At 35.8% G+C, this 14662-nt stretch overlaps 1 protein-coding gene across 3 annotated transcripts in view; it reads left to right on the forward strand.

Moving 5' to 3' along the window:
* The window catches only part of PLCE1 (phospholipase C epsilon 1), a 93260-nt gene that overhangs the window by 54513 nt on the left and 24085 nt on the right, over window positions 1-14662 (forward strand). For all 3 annotated transcript variants that reach the window (XM_053451278.1, XM_053451279.1, XM_053451280.1), the window contains 4 exons: window positions 6789-6934; window positions 7611-7869; window positions 9190-9398; window positions 12652-13324. In XM_053451278.1, the coding sequence (XP_053307253.1) occupies window positions 6789-6934; window positions 7611-7869; window positions 9190-9398; window positions 12652-13324 (1287 nt within the window). The remainder of the gene's footprint in view (window positions 1-6788; window positions 6935-7610; window positions 7870-9189; window positions 9399-12651; window positions 13325-14662) is intronic.

The following is a 14662-nucleotide window of genomic DNA, read 5'->3' on the forward strand; positions in this document are numbered from 1 at the left end:
TAGGGAGGATATTTAAGTGAATGAACCTAATTCTAATATATAGATACTACATAATTCAGGGCTGTCTCTCCAGTCTCTAGACTGCCATCCTCCCTATTAGTGACACCAGAAAACCTTTATCACAGAACACGGTGGAACTCTATATGGTGCTTATCTATGAAAGCAGCCATTCCTGCTGGATATGATCCAGCAAATCACTATATTGTATGCAATCACTCTTTCTGTTTGGTGTTTTCTATTATCCAGATCTTTAAGCCTACTCTGCTTTCATTCATTTTATATGGGTTCTGCATATTATATAAAGTGTAGTGTTTTGTCATGATATTGTCATGGTTTTGATGGTTAATATGGTTCTCTGTTGGAGCAAGATTGACACACAAGGTCATTGCACCTAGATATATCTGCATTGGCCCAAAATGGAATATTGGACTCTCATCAGGGCCATGTCACTTGGAAAGTATGTAATAAGCGACATAAGAGAACAGTACTGAATTTGCATTGCTATGTAGTATGGTATGTTCAATATGCCATAAACACTTCTTTTCTCCATGCTTCCACACAGTTATGCAGTAGCAATCAGGCTTCCACATCATGAAAACAAAATATAAGTTTATTAGAAATTGAAGCTGTATCATTTATTATTCTATTATAATCTAATGTGCACGGTGGCAACAGATATTAACAAGACTAGATCATCCCTCGACACCCAACCTATCCGTGCTGCAAATTAAGGTGAAAACAACCCCTCGTGTGTATTATTATTAATAATAATAATAATATATCATCCTTTATTTATTAAGCACCAACATATTACATAGCACTGTGCAATTTTTAATGAAGTACATAACAAATATACATTTACACATACAAACAAAAGGCATTGAGGAACTTGCTGTCTATCCTTATGATACTTTTATACAAAGTTCCTGGCAAGAATGGTGGGCTTATGAGTTTCAAATCTAAAAGATGATAATATGTGAGCATAAATCATTCAGAGGGACAGAGCTACTCATCCTTGGGTCGTATTTTGAAGCCCATTGACGCAAAGCATTATCGGGTCTTTTTTACTGCCCACTCCTGTCAGCAGTCCCTGCATGACTTGTGAAATAACTTGGTGTACCTTCTCTCTCCTCTGTAGCAATTAGATATTCCTGTCTCCCTACGTTTAATGTTGTCCTGTAAGATTTAACAGCTGTACTTTTGTGATGTGCCGTTTATTACAGACGAGTGGCACATTCAGTACTTCTATTAATACAAACATTTAATCTGATGTTGTTTGGTTTATTCCATTATCTTTATATGGTTTGCATAACACATAACTCTCGCCATTCTTATAAACTCCACCTTCATCTACATTACTGGCTGTAATTAATAATAACTAAAGTTATTCGTCCTCCTTTGTAAATCTTATTGTGGCTGTTTTCTTATTATTTTTTCTTGAATTCCCAAACCATGACCAGAAATAACCTTTTTAATATAAAAAATGATCATATTTATCAAGAGATTGCTTAACTCTGCACATGGGAAGGTCACAGATAGTTTGAGGTTTCTCACGTGGTGGCCCAAGATCCTTAAAGTCCTGTGTTTGAATGCTTTAAGAAATTATGGTTTCAGGTGGAACAGAGCCTTTAAAGCAAACATGTATGTAATCTAAATCTATTTTATTGTACAAACATATTATAGTTCTGTTTTTAAAGTGATGGCAAGTTCCACACATTTGTGTTTATCCTTAAAAACCTTTTAAAGGGGCTCTCCAGCCATCCTATGCACTTTTAAGTTATACAATAACTGAGAAGTCCCTTTACATTTCCATGTGGCCCCCATTGTGAATGTATGGGTGGATTCTGCAGAATCCCCTAACAAGCATTTCCCAGATATTTGACGAGGAAGAGTTGTATTCGACTGAACATACCTCCCGCCATGTTATGTACTTACCGTCGGTCAGCTTCGGCGCTGGCTCTCAACACATCTTGTTCTTTTCCTTCACACATGAGCAAAAGTGAAATCTACTTTTCATAAAAAGAAGAGAAATGTCGTGAACTCCACTAAATGGCACTCAAGGAATGTACAAACCATTTATAACAATACACATTTGTACACAAAATACACAGTTTATTCTAATTAAATATAAAAATATATAAAGTGCTCCCATGTGACCCAAGAGATTCCCCCAATCACACTCAAGCATATAGAGATATACCTTCTCCCTGTGAAGAGACTCCACGTTAAACAGACAAAAATATCCAGTTAAATAACTACGTTGATCCAGTTAAAAAACAAGCACTGTGACTCCATGCTGTTGTTATTTTCATTAAGGGAATATATTTATGGCATAAGAAACAAAACCCAGTCCTGTAGCTCCCATCCAAATGCTCATAAGAACATATCCAGAGATATATCCAGTGTTCTGACCTTCTAGATGTCACCGAAATTCCCCAAAGGCATCCACCATAGAAAATCCTTTTTCATGAAGATTCATTCCCAGCATATCGTCCTTCTCCCGGGGATGATTCAGAAAATAGGAGTCAATAAAGGGTTACACACACTTAAAAAACATATGTGCAGATCTGTATACCTGCGTGTTGTAATGTTTAAATCAATAGGCTCTCCATCCTCGCGGTTCTCAGTCTCTGGACTGAGTCTCCTTTTCAGACAGATCTAGTGAGGGCAACCTCATTTGCACTATTGGCTTTATTATTGTTCTGCCAAACAAGACGTAACCCTTCAAACTGTATTCAATAATATCGGAATCATATTTCATAGACGTTTAGAATATCAGTTTGCTGCTCACCCCTCATGCTGGATGAGACGGTATTGTAGTTGATCGAGAAAAATACCGTACATGTACTTCTGTAATGCCTGCTTTTTTTTTTTTTATAAATTTCAGTTGAGTAGGTCATGCTAAGGGGCATTGTATAGTAGAGTCCAAAACATCCAAAGCAAATAAGCATTTTGGCACTTAAAGCCGGTGATGGTCATATCACACAATTGTTTTTTGTCTTATACGCTAAAATATTCCATGAAAAATGCTCCTGGTTGTCAACATTTTTTGTAACGAATATAAGAATGGAAACACGGAGGTCGGGTAAGACACGTGGCTGAGCTTGCTATTAATATATGAGTGCAGTAAAACACCTTCATTTGACTTAATAAGGAAACAGTGTAGGGTCTTGCTTACGTTTCGTTTGGTTCAGCATATGCATAACCTCTGTCAGCACGCAGAATGGTAAACATGAGCAGTGTACAACCGAGAACGCTTTCCAGATACTGTCTGTTACTGTTAATGTGCTGCGTGATGCCACTTCTTGGAGGGATTCCATTTCTGGCTCTTTCAAATATGCAACGACAAACCAATAATGCGCATTTACATGGCGGTTCTGATGTCCTGCACATGTAAGCAGTGTTTGCATTAAGATAGCATGGAATCATTAAACTTAAATGTGTGCGGCATGATGTACAACGAGGAATCTCTATTAAAATACATGCTTTGTGTTCATTTCCTCTAATATGTAACAAATATATGAACAATATAAAGTATTGGTTGAAATTATCTTGTATGACATTACCACTGTGTTTATGCAAATCTGACAAGAAAACGGAACACTAAGGTTTAAAAAAAATTGTGAAAGAGGATTTAAGTCCTTTTTTAACATGCTTTATCAATATTCAAAGAAAATCATCATTATAGTCACCCAATAGAAAATTAAAATTTGTAGAAGAAACCAAAATATAAAGAGATAAATAATATCTGGGTTTCAGAAATTATCACAGAGCTTCAGTGCACGGTAACGTTTCCACAATTGTTTCAATTCCAGAAATGGGATTACGTAATGCTTCAAACAGGAGAAATTTGATTTGCTTTACACACAAGATCCTGGACGTAGATTAGATTACTGTGATTACTCTACTATTTGTTCGGATTTACGTTGGCATATCATTCATCTCTTTCCGTTCCTGCCTAAATTCTACCCATCTGGCTTGTAATTGGGATTAAAAACCTAAATGAAATAGACACAGATCACTTTATGTATTGCAAAAATAATATAATCTGGAATTTGAGATACACAAGACCATTGAAGGACTTTATTGTTAAAATGTGAAAGTTGTGATATACATAACATAGGTGCTTTAATTAAGAAGTCACCACCTGCCATTTTTCCGTGCCTTTTATAATCTTGCTATTGTTTTATTTATATATAGCGCCAATAATTTACGCAGCCCTTCTTATAGTCCATATATTAAAAGGGAATGATGAGAGAGACTGGCAGGACAAACCGATACATTAGGTAAAGAGGGCCTTCCTCACTCGGTTTAATATCTAGAGGATTAAATTATAATAAAAACATTGTTGCCTAGTGATACTATTTTGTTGAAAGCCATAATTTATAAGGAACAGTATGGATCCCCTGGGGCTTATACCAAAATCATTTTCTTTATAAACAAGGCAATTTCTGTGATCTATCATGCCGACGTAAGTGTTGGATTACTATAACAACAAGTCTGTTAACTCATAAGTATTGGCGTGGGTAATATTTATAGAATATGGTACATGCAGTGGAAATCTTTTTGTATGAATAGTTTTGCGTCTGAGACTCATGGGTGCATCTTTCATTGCCTGGCAACGCGTAACTAATGATTTAGCATTTTCCATGTTGAAAGCATATTTTTCAGCCCATAATTTAAGGTTGTCTTATCAGAATATTCTTTAAAAAATGCATCGGACACTATATCGTAATAGATGAACAAGGAAATTTGGATTTCTGCCCACTCCTTCATATTCATGTTTCGCTCTGTTGCTAACCTCGGGGTCTCACCTTTAGCCAAACCTTAAAGGTTAATGAAGCAACTGAAGATACTGGACCGGATTCAATCACAAAGAATTCAATAGCGATCCTTCCACATTCTGAGTTGTGAGCATGATGTGGGCACCAACCAGAAATATACTAAACCAGATAAAATATATCGCTGTTTTACTGTATTACTGCGCTATTTGAGAAAATTGCTGCTCAGATAATTGACTTATCTCCAGCAAGTTAATATGTATATGTAATTTTTTTATATATATTTCTCATATAATTTCCTTATATTGTAATTGTAAATGCTCTTCGTGACATACTTAAAAGAGAGAAAACTAAATGTATTCTATCTGGTGAAATACTTGCTAAATATAGTGCTAGAATTTTCCTTTTTATTTTTTTTTTTTATTTTTTTTAATTTACTTACATATTGAATATTATTATTATTTTGAGGAATAAATTATATATTGTACTCAAATAAAATATCCAAGGTATGATTTGCATAAAAATGTACATGAATCTTTAAAAAGAATTAAATATTTATATGAAAGAAATATACAGTAAATATAATAGATATTAACAGACAGTATAGGAAACGTACTAAAGTTGTTTGTTGAGAAACATAATACTGACTAATTGAATAACAAAAGAGACATGAAATTGTAAACCGACCCTAGGAAATATAAGTTACAGTTGACTTGTAATTACAGTGTCATTTCCAATGTATTCTTCTTTTTGTAAACTGAGTAAGGGAAGCACTTTATATACATAGAATATTCTTATGTAATGCCGGTGCCTGAACAAGATAGCGGCAAGTCCAGCTCCCAAACCATCAGACCCAAGCTAGCACTTAGACTTGCAGGGTGTATTAATATCATTGAAACACGTTATCAAATGAACGAACTCAAAAAATATTTTAAGGGGGCTGTTTCGTTGCATATATCCACATTTTTAGTAGCGCTCTTTTTTCCAGTTTTATGCCATTTTTATTGATTTGTAAGGCATTAACCTATTCCACAGCTCTGTGCACTGGGACATTACAAGTACTGCATCACGTAACAATTTGATCGGCGAGGGGCCTGCTCAAATGAGCTTACAATCTACGAAGAAGTGACAGTCCAAGTGAGATCGACCAGCCACACAACTGTATCTCAAAGTAAACATTAAATAAAACGTCAGAGTTTAATCTTATGCTGAAGACCAACTGTCGTGTCAGCATCAACTTTATGAACGATGAATTAATTTTGGCCAAAGAAGTTCGACTCAAAAAAGTAGTTGATGCGTGTTAGTGTGAAGTTTGTCACTCAAGGTGGCCTAGTATACAACTCACATGTAATGAGCATGAAACCGGTTGCTGTTATTCACATACATTGTTTATGACGCAGATTAAATCAGAGGTGATTAGATAATCCTGTACAAGTTTTAGTACTGAGCTGTTAATGAAACATTTTACTGTATTTTGACTTTTTACATTGACCTTGTCTGTCACAAACAAGATGAGTAAGATGAATGCATACTGTCTAATGTATAAAAATGTGTTTTTAATGTACTGTAAAACTGCTAGGTGTGAAGCGGTGCTTAGCGTTAACTAATTACTGGCTTCATGTTTAGTACAGGCTTTAAGAATTGTTGCACCCCATATAAAGTTGTCTTGGGTTTATTTAATGTGCAGTAACTGGTTGTCACTTAAATAGAAAGTAATTATATTATATATATATATATTGTTAGTCAACCGTATTATTCTATATTGCAGTAATTTATATATATGTATGTATATGTATGTCATTTGACAAGGAAATCCATGTTTTGGGAAATTTCTGTAGGCTATAGTGCATTAAATGATAGCGTGAATAGACTGTCACCCTCCATCCTTTAATTCTAGATGATTATTGTCCATCTTATTAAAAAGTTAGAGTATGTTTCTCAAGACAGTGGAATACATTAGTTTCTTACATGATTAGCTGATTTGAGATCTCTTGCTTCCCTTTGAAGGTTAGCTCCTGGGTGACTTGGCTGATCCTTGCCGCTGGATCCATGGAGGAGAAACGGGAAGCCTTCTCGCATTTGGTTCACATAGCAAAGTGCTGCTGGAACATGGGGAATTACAACGCTGTGATGGAATTCCTGGCAGGACTCAGGTACCCCTTAATTAAGGAGAGGTAAAAGCTGCTATTGTAAACAGCAGCCAGCACTACAGTTACAGGCATTTGGGGACTGTTTTGAAAAAATTTAAAGAGGTCATAATGTTTACATGCTTAAAGCCGTCGTGTTTAATCTTCTAAAATAGTAAGTGTAGTTAAAGTAAATCCAGAAGCTGCAAAAGGAGCTGAAAGAATGGAACCAATTAATGATGCAATGACAAATTACAGTTTTACCACAGCACCAATAACATTTTGGCTGTAACAGTGGCCAAAACTGTATTTTAAACTGCACTTCCAAACATTAAGCAAACAGACTATGCAATGGCTTTCTAGCACATAGACCACCTAGACGGAGCTAATTGATGGCAAAAAAAATAATCAGGGATGCCATGACTGTCTGATCCAACTTGATATTGCGAACCGAACAGTAACGTCTTACTATGACACGTCGGTTTGCCTTGTGTGAGGTTTGTAATACACGGTTCGTTGTACGTTTAAACATATCTCTTTACTTTATGGATAGGTGATTGGTACTGGAACCAATCATATCCCTCCCCACCCCTAAGTTCTGTATCGACTTGTCACAACCTGGGGCGTCGTACAGTAGTATTCCTAAGAAGAACTGTTTTTGTTTTGTTTCATGTTTCTCTTCTTGTTTTCTTAATTTTATCAGGTCAAGAAAGGTGCTAAAAATGTGGCAGTTTATGGATCAATCTGATATTGAAACCATGAGAAGCTTAAAAGATGCAATGGCTCATCATGAATCATCCTCGGAGTACAGGAAAGTGGTAAACAGGGCTTTAAATATTCCCGGCTGTAAAGTGGTTCCTTTTTGTGGCGTGTTCTTGAAGGAGCTCTGTGACGTTCTTGATGGAGCGGCAAGTCTCATTAAATTGTGTCCACGCTTCAATTCTCAGAATGAGACTTTAGAGGTAATGCTACTGCTTTTGAAGTATTTATTTTTAATTTATTTTTTTTACTTTTATTTTGGTTTATTCGTATTGTTATTTTCACTGTGCTTTCTCTTTAATTTATTTTCATTATTTCTATTTCTATTACTTTCTTGTATGTCTTTTCTATCTTTCTTTTGTCTTTATGTCTGTTTTAATGTCTTTCTAGTCAGACTAATGTTTTTTTCTCCCTTTCTTTAATACTCACTGTCCAGTGAAAATAATTAATGATTTCTATAGATAGAATAACATAAGATAGGTTAGTTCAGCATTCTATATTACTAGTTACTAGTTTTCCTTGTGTAGAGCAGAGATCACACATCAGTGAAGATGGGGCAACCTTATGGTGGGATTGGCTTGGATTTCAAAGATCTAAAGAAATATTGTGTCAAAGATTTCTGGGTGTCAAATGAAATTTCACATATATATTAATGTTCAATGGTAAACATGCTAGGATTGTTTGAAATCACAATAAGCACCCTATTTCCATCAAATGCAACATTTTCTTTTAAATGACCACCTGTATAGGTTCTTTCTACATATGCAGTAGTTTTTTTAAGGCAAATGTATAATTTTCAGCAGAATCTGGTTAGTATGGAGGCAATGAGTTATGGTTCTAGAAATGGGACTTGGAAGTTGTACAACTGCAATGTTATCATGAACCTTGCAACTGTCTCCACTAAAAAGCAGTTTGATTGTATATTGTCTAAACCTAAAGGCCCACAAAATAGTTCCAGGCCTTTAAATCATACAAAAAACTGTCTGCGCTTCTCATTTATATTATGTTTATATATTTGTTGCCAACTTTATTAGGGTGAGAAGCGCAGACAGTATTTTGTTTTTTGTATACATTGTACAGCCAACACACTGTATTTGCAGCATGCTCACACTGTTTGGTAGGCCTCATATTATACATTTGTATTTTTTGAGCCTGAGACTAGCTTAGCGCACCGACATTTTTTCTTTTCCCTTTAAATCATACAAACCTGTGACCCATGTGATTACATGCTTTGTGAATATAAAATATAAGCAGTAGCCAGACGGCATGTGCCCTATGGTCCGGTCATACATGGAGATAAAATATTATTCTTCCAAAACTAAACGATAGTATTTGTCCGCTGAAAACATGGTGGATAAATTAAAGTACTCCAGCAGCCGAGTTAATGCAATGAGGAGATTTTAGCATGCAGGAGCACGTAATATTTATTTTGAGCAATAAAAACGTGGGCAAACCAGATGTGCCATGTGGTTCTTATCTCCTATTTTCTGCAGTTTAATTACCTTTTAAAATGTGCGTTTCAGTTTGTTTCAGACTATAACGGACAAGACAACTTTTTGCAACGGATAGGGAAAGATGGATTAAACAACACAGAAAAAGAATCCACCGTCAACAATATCATGCAAACCATTCGCAGCTGCAACCGCAGTCTGGAGTCAGATGAGGGAGACGATGGATTAAGTGAAAGTTTCAGCTCGAGGAAGAACTCGTTTATCGACAGAAATAGATTTCAGTAAGTGTCGCTCCCTTACACTGGGGTTTTGTTTAAATTCTGTCCATGTGCTTTCAGCGACAGCTTTTATCATGTCGCCCGTTTGCAGAGAATGGCAAAAATCAGATCGAATCCAAGAGTATCACCAATGGAGCCTTTTTTGGTCCAGTTATTTTCTGCACCAAGCATGCTTCTTATTTTGTTTCCCAGATACTTGGATTCTGTCTGGCAGTTTATCTTCTTACAAATAGCTATTGGAAGTAGGTTAGAAACTGAAGAATTCCTCTATCTTTGTTGGCATTTCTCACAAACTGAACAATGCAAGAAATAGTTTAATTTGTTGCACATTGCTTTTGATGTATGTTTAAGAGAAGAAGTCACCCTTACGAGTTTGAAAGGTATTATGGCTCTGTGGACTTTAAATATACCGTTGAGAGCATTAGGTTTGCAAAATATTGTGTCGCACATAGAATGTGTCGGCAGATAAGAACCATTCAGCCCATCAAGACTGGCAACATATGGCACTCAAAAGTATCTAAATCCAATATATTGTATACACACACGTCTTAAAACTGTAGATCTGTCCAGGATTCTTCTTGTATTTGCCATTGTCTTTGTAAATGTCCAAGTGACTACATCACCGCTACAGCTATTGTCATGTCTGTTTAAATTTGGTGCATTCGTTCCATAACGTTTTCCATAACAGGCCATTTTTGATTCTGCACGTGGACAATCTTTATGACTTCATCCCTGTATTCTCCCTTATGATAACAAATAATGACATTTTTTAAGGACCTTGGGTACAGACAAAATTAGGTAATTTATTTTGTCTATGAAATAAGCAAGCAGTTTCCTGAGCAAGTCTGCTTATTTCATTTACCTGCTGATTTAAATCTAATTTTAGCAGAATAATTTGTTTTACTTACTCATTTTTCTAATATTATTAAAAGCATCTGTTGTAAGATTTGGCTGAGAGAGCTAGAATCTGGTGTAAACAAAGATTTTACTTTCTTATTTTCAGGTTTACTGTATTAGGAAATTTTAACAATACATACCAGAACATCACAATTGCCCAAGAATGACTGTTTTTTAGAATAAAATATTCACTCTGCATATTCACCTTATAATTGACCGGTAGGGCATGGCGTTTTTATAATGTGTGCCACTATACTGCTATATATGAGACCTTCTGTTTCATGTAGGCATCTTTTGGCGATACCGTTTAGTTCATAGTTAATGAGCCATTTGGCTTGTGTATGTGCATGCATGTATTACAAGCAATTGTAGGGTTTGAACTCCACCACAACCAAGATGTTCTTTTAGAAACTGACAGTGTACCATCACCTCTTTCTTTATACTTAGGGAATGTCCTGATCTCATGTAACTGCTGTGCCAATCCCAAATTGGTTATTGACTTCTATGAGGAAATACGACAAAAACTTTAAGATCACGTTTCATACTGTTGTGAGAATTAGTAATATTTCCAGCAGGTACAAGCAGAGTATCATGTTTAGTAGGATAGTTTCATGTTTAAGACAAACACTTAAAAAACGATAAAACTGTGTTGGAGGCATCTGTTTGGCTGTAACCGACATGCTTGCCATGCTACATTGCTAACAACTAGACACGTGATCCATGGGGAATCTCTCCTCTGGCTACCATAAAGCCAAAAATAGAAGTTATGGTTATCTGTATCTGGATGGAACTGCATTTTTCCACTTGGTATATGGGATTTCATGTCTATTGACTTTTCAATAAAAGTGGGAGCCATTTTTTTAACAATACACCTTGGCAAGAGCTGATGGACACCATTCAAACTTAATTGGCCATATTAAAACTTTATGGTCTGATATAGAGGAAAGGTATTGGCCATCTGTATTGTTTATTATATATATATATTATATATCTGAGTTTTCTTGAGTATAGTAATTTATTGTAACAGACTCACAGGTATGATGTTGTATTTGTGCTATTCTTCTTCTATTCTTAACCACACTATTCTACAAGTTACATATGTTTAATTGACAACACAAACAATTATGAATTATTATATTAAATGGCAAATATTATTCTGTAAATCGTATATTTATCATATAGCAACAGCTAAAAAAAAAAAGTTTCAGAAATGTTATAACTCTTTCTAGGGCAAGACAAATTATAGTAGTGAAAAGGTTTTTGTCTTGTTTTTATTTCTTGGCCAATAAAGCCTAACCTTCTTATTTAAATAAAGATATATGTTAGTCCGAAGCACGCCTGCATTCCTTTTGTATTGATGGTGGAATGTTCCCTATAAGAACCTTTCAGATTAGATTTCTGACAATGGACAGCTAAATCTTACAGCCCCTGGTGTTTGTGCCGATCGCAGGCAGGATGAAATATTTCAGTCCCTTGCTTACATAATAACTCACTTGCAAAGTTGTCTGACTGTACTAAAGAAAACACGAGCAGCCAGTTTCTCAGACTTGTTTGTGGGTTTCTGGTTAGAAAGAAGATATGCGGTCTGTAAGCGACCCTTTAACTCATGATTTTTTTTCCCCTCTTTTCTGTCTCCAACTTTTTGTGTGTAGTTCAAAAAGAGCTTATGAGTCAAACCGGGTTCAGTAAGTGAATATACTGCATTTGCTGATAATGTGTAGTTGGTGTCATGTGATGTCTCAAATGCATTCCATAAAAGCAGATGACCCTTTAAATTGCACTGTTTATATGCATGCTAGTGTTTTTTTTTTAATGGATTTTTCAGAAAAAAAATATAAAAGTGCTTTTAGAAGTGTTTTTTGTTTTAGAATAATTATTAGTAAAATCAGACAAACAGAACCAAAATGTCCGACAGATTGATAAAGATATTGTCCTATTTATCACAAGATACGTTTCTACAATAGGATAGATTGTACCATAATTGAGGTCTTGGTATGTGTTGATTGTGTCTCAATTATATGTAATATTTGCATGGATTAGATCAGGCAAACACCCCCAAATACAATACAGTGATATCCGACCACAATCCTGCATGGACAATGACAATCCATTAGCCAAAAAATAAAAGAAATATGAAATTGATGTTCTTTGTAGGCTGTGTATGCTTGCGTTCTATAACAATAGAACAAGTGGTGTTTCCTTTTAGAGTGTTTTTGATATTTTTTTTTCTTTGGTGCTATAAAGTAAAATGTATTTGCATCATTTGTTGGGGGGTCTGTATTTAGTGAATAGCTAAGGGTTGCAAACTTTACTTTTGCGTGCCTTCAGCCATTCATCTGCATGTTCTTCTACATTTTAGATTTATCATGGGTGACCTCTCTGACTCTGAAAATGACATTTTTGAGCAGTCAAAGGACTGGGACTTGCATGGAAACGAAGAACAGCAGAAGGCATTTAGCCATGGCACAGAGCTTGTTCCCTGGTATGTCTTATCCATTCGAGCTGATGTCTACCAGTTTCTTCAGCAAGGAGTGACCGTCATCCGATACGACCAGGAAACGCACTATTCTGTCCGTTGCTTCCTCCAGCTCCAGCCCGACAACAGCACGCTGACTTGGACAAAACCTACCACAACTAGTGTTGCGAGCACTAAAAATAAATTGGGTGTCCTGGGGAGCAGTGCAGATATTAAATTTCAGTTCAGTGGTAATGCTGGAATGAATGGACTTGCCGAAGGATTCTTGGACTTGTTCTCGGTTAAGGCTGTTTACATGGGACATCCGGGCATCGATATGCACACTGTGTGTGTTCAGAACAAACTCTGTAATATGAACCTGGAAGAAAATGGCATCACACTGCTTTTTGGACTCCATACTACTGAAAACAAGCTGTTGCACTTTGTAGCTCCAAAGTACACAGCCAGAACTATGTATGAAGGACTGCTGGAACTAACCAAGGCAGTGAGGAAAATAAAAGGCTTCCCTGATCAGAGACTGCAGTGGTTACGGAAGCAGTACGTCAGTCTGTATCAGGTAAATTCTTGAGTGTCAAAATCACATTTTATTATTATTGTAAACATTTTTTATGTGATCCATTTCAAAGAGTATGAACATTTTAGCACCTCGGTATTATATTACAGTGGCACGCAATTACCATTAAATGTGCATAAGGCAGTGATTCACCGTAGTCACAAAATTATATTGTACAATATAAACGGTGTATGACTGGCGATGATATGTCACCGTAAATAATAATTACAATGTGTGTCATTATCATATTTTTTCATTCATAGGGAGCCAGCTGTCCTATAGAGCACCCGAGCTTTAGAAAGAACAATACAGGACACTATTTCAGTTGGTATTTAAGGGGTTTTCTGGTGCAGGAAACTTTTGAGGCCCTCATTTTTTCAAAAAAATGTAACTCCTACCTAATGTTTGTTTTAGTAGTATCAGATTAAAAATACATTTTCAAGAATACTCTGCATATTAGCCAACTGTATGTAATTGATCTTTGTCATCTTAGCCTGGTATGCCAAACAAACAATAGACTGGCCCAGTCTTAATCACCCGGTCAGACTCTCTGAGTAAAGAATATCTGTGGAGGAATGGATTTCTCTAGCATCAGCTCAGTGTGGTGTTTAAGTCAAGGACTTCCAGCAATGGCAGCCTCCAGGTCTGCAGATAAATTAAGTTTATTAACACAACGTGACATGAACCAGGTTTTTGTCAGTGATAATCCACATTACCGTATACAGCACTGTATTTTATGCACAAGGAGAATATTGCCCTTTAATTCCTAGAAATTATATTCGTTCTATTATAACCCAGAGAAAACCCAATGCCGTATTCAATGACACAGGAAATTAATTTGGATTTCTTGACCCAAGTGCACAGTTTGTATGTCATCAAACTACTGTAATAATAAAATAAGCAAACATCTTAAAATTAGTAACACAATGTAGGGGAGAGATATCTTCATGCTTTCAAAGTACATAGTCAAGATGGTTTTATTAGTAAGGCCACAAGTTGGTCAGTGGTTGTGTTCTGTCACATAATGTTTAGCATTCAAGATGTCAACCTTGGGCATCCATCAACATTTTCACCCAAAAGGTTATGAATACTCCGGCAGTAAATAGATTGTTATTATAGGCAAAGATGGGGATTGCTATGGTTCAAGGTAAGACTTACAAGGATCCTGTCAGTGGGCAGCTTTTCACCCACAAGCTTCAGCTTTATTTCATTTTTCCTTTTGGAAACAGTTTTTTTCTACACTTTATTATTCATAATCTTCACTTTAGACACACATTTTAGGGTAAATCTAAAAACGTTAATGCTCTAGCATGCTGTTTATGTTACTCATTCACTTTATGT

This window comes from Spea bombifrons, chromosome 11 (assembly GCF_027358695.1).
Source record: "Spea bombifrons isolate aSpeBom1 chromosome 11, aSpeBom1.2.pri, whole genome shotgun sequence".
NCBI classification, from domain to species: Eukaryota; Metazoa; Chordata; class Amphibia; order Anura; family Pelobatidae; genus Spea; species Spea bombifrons.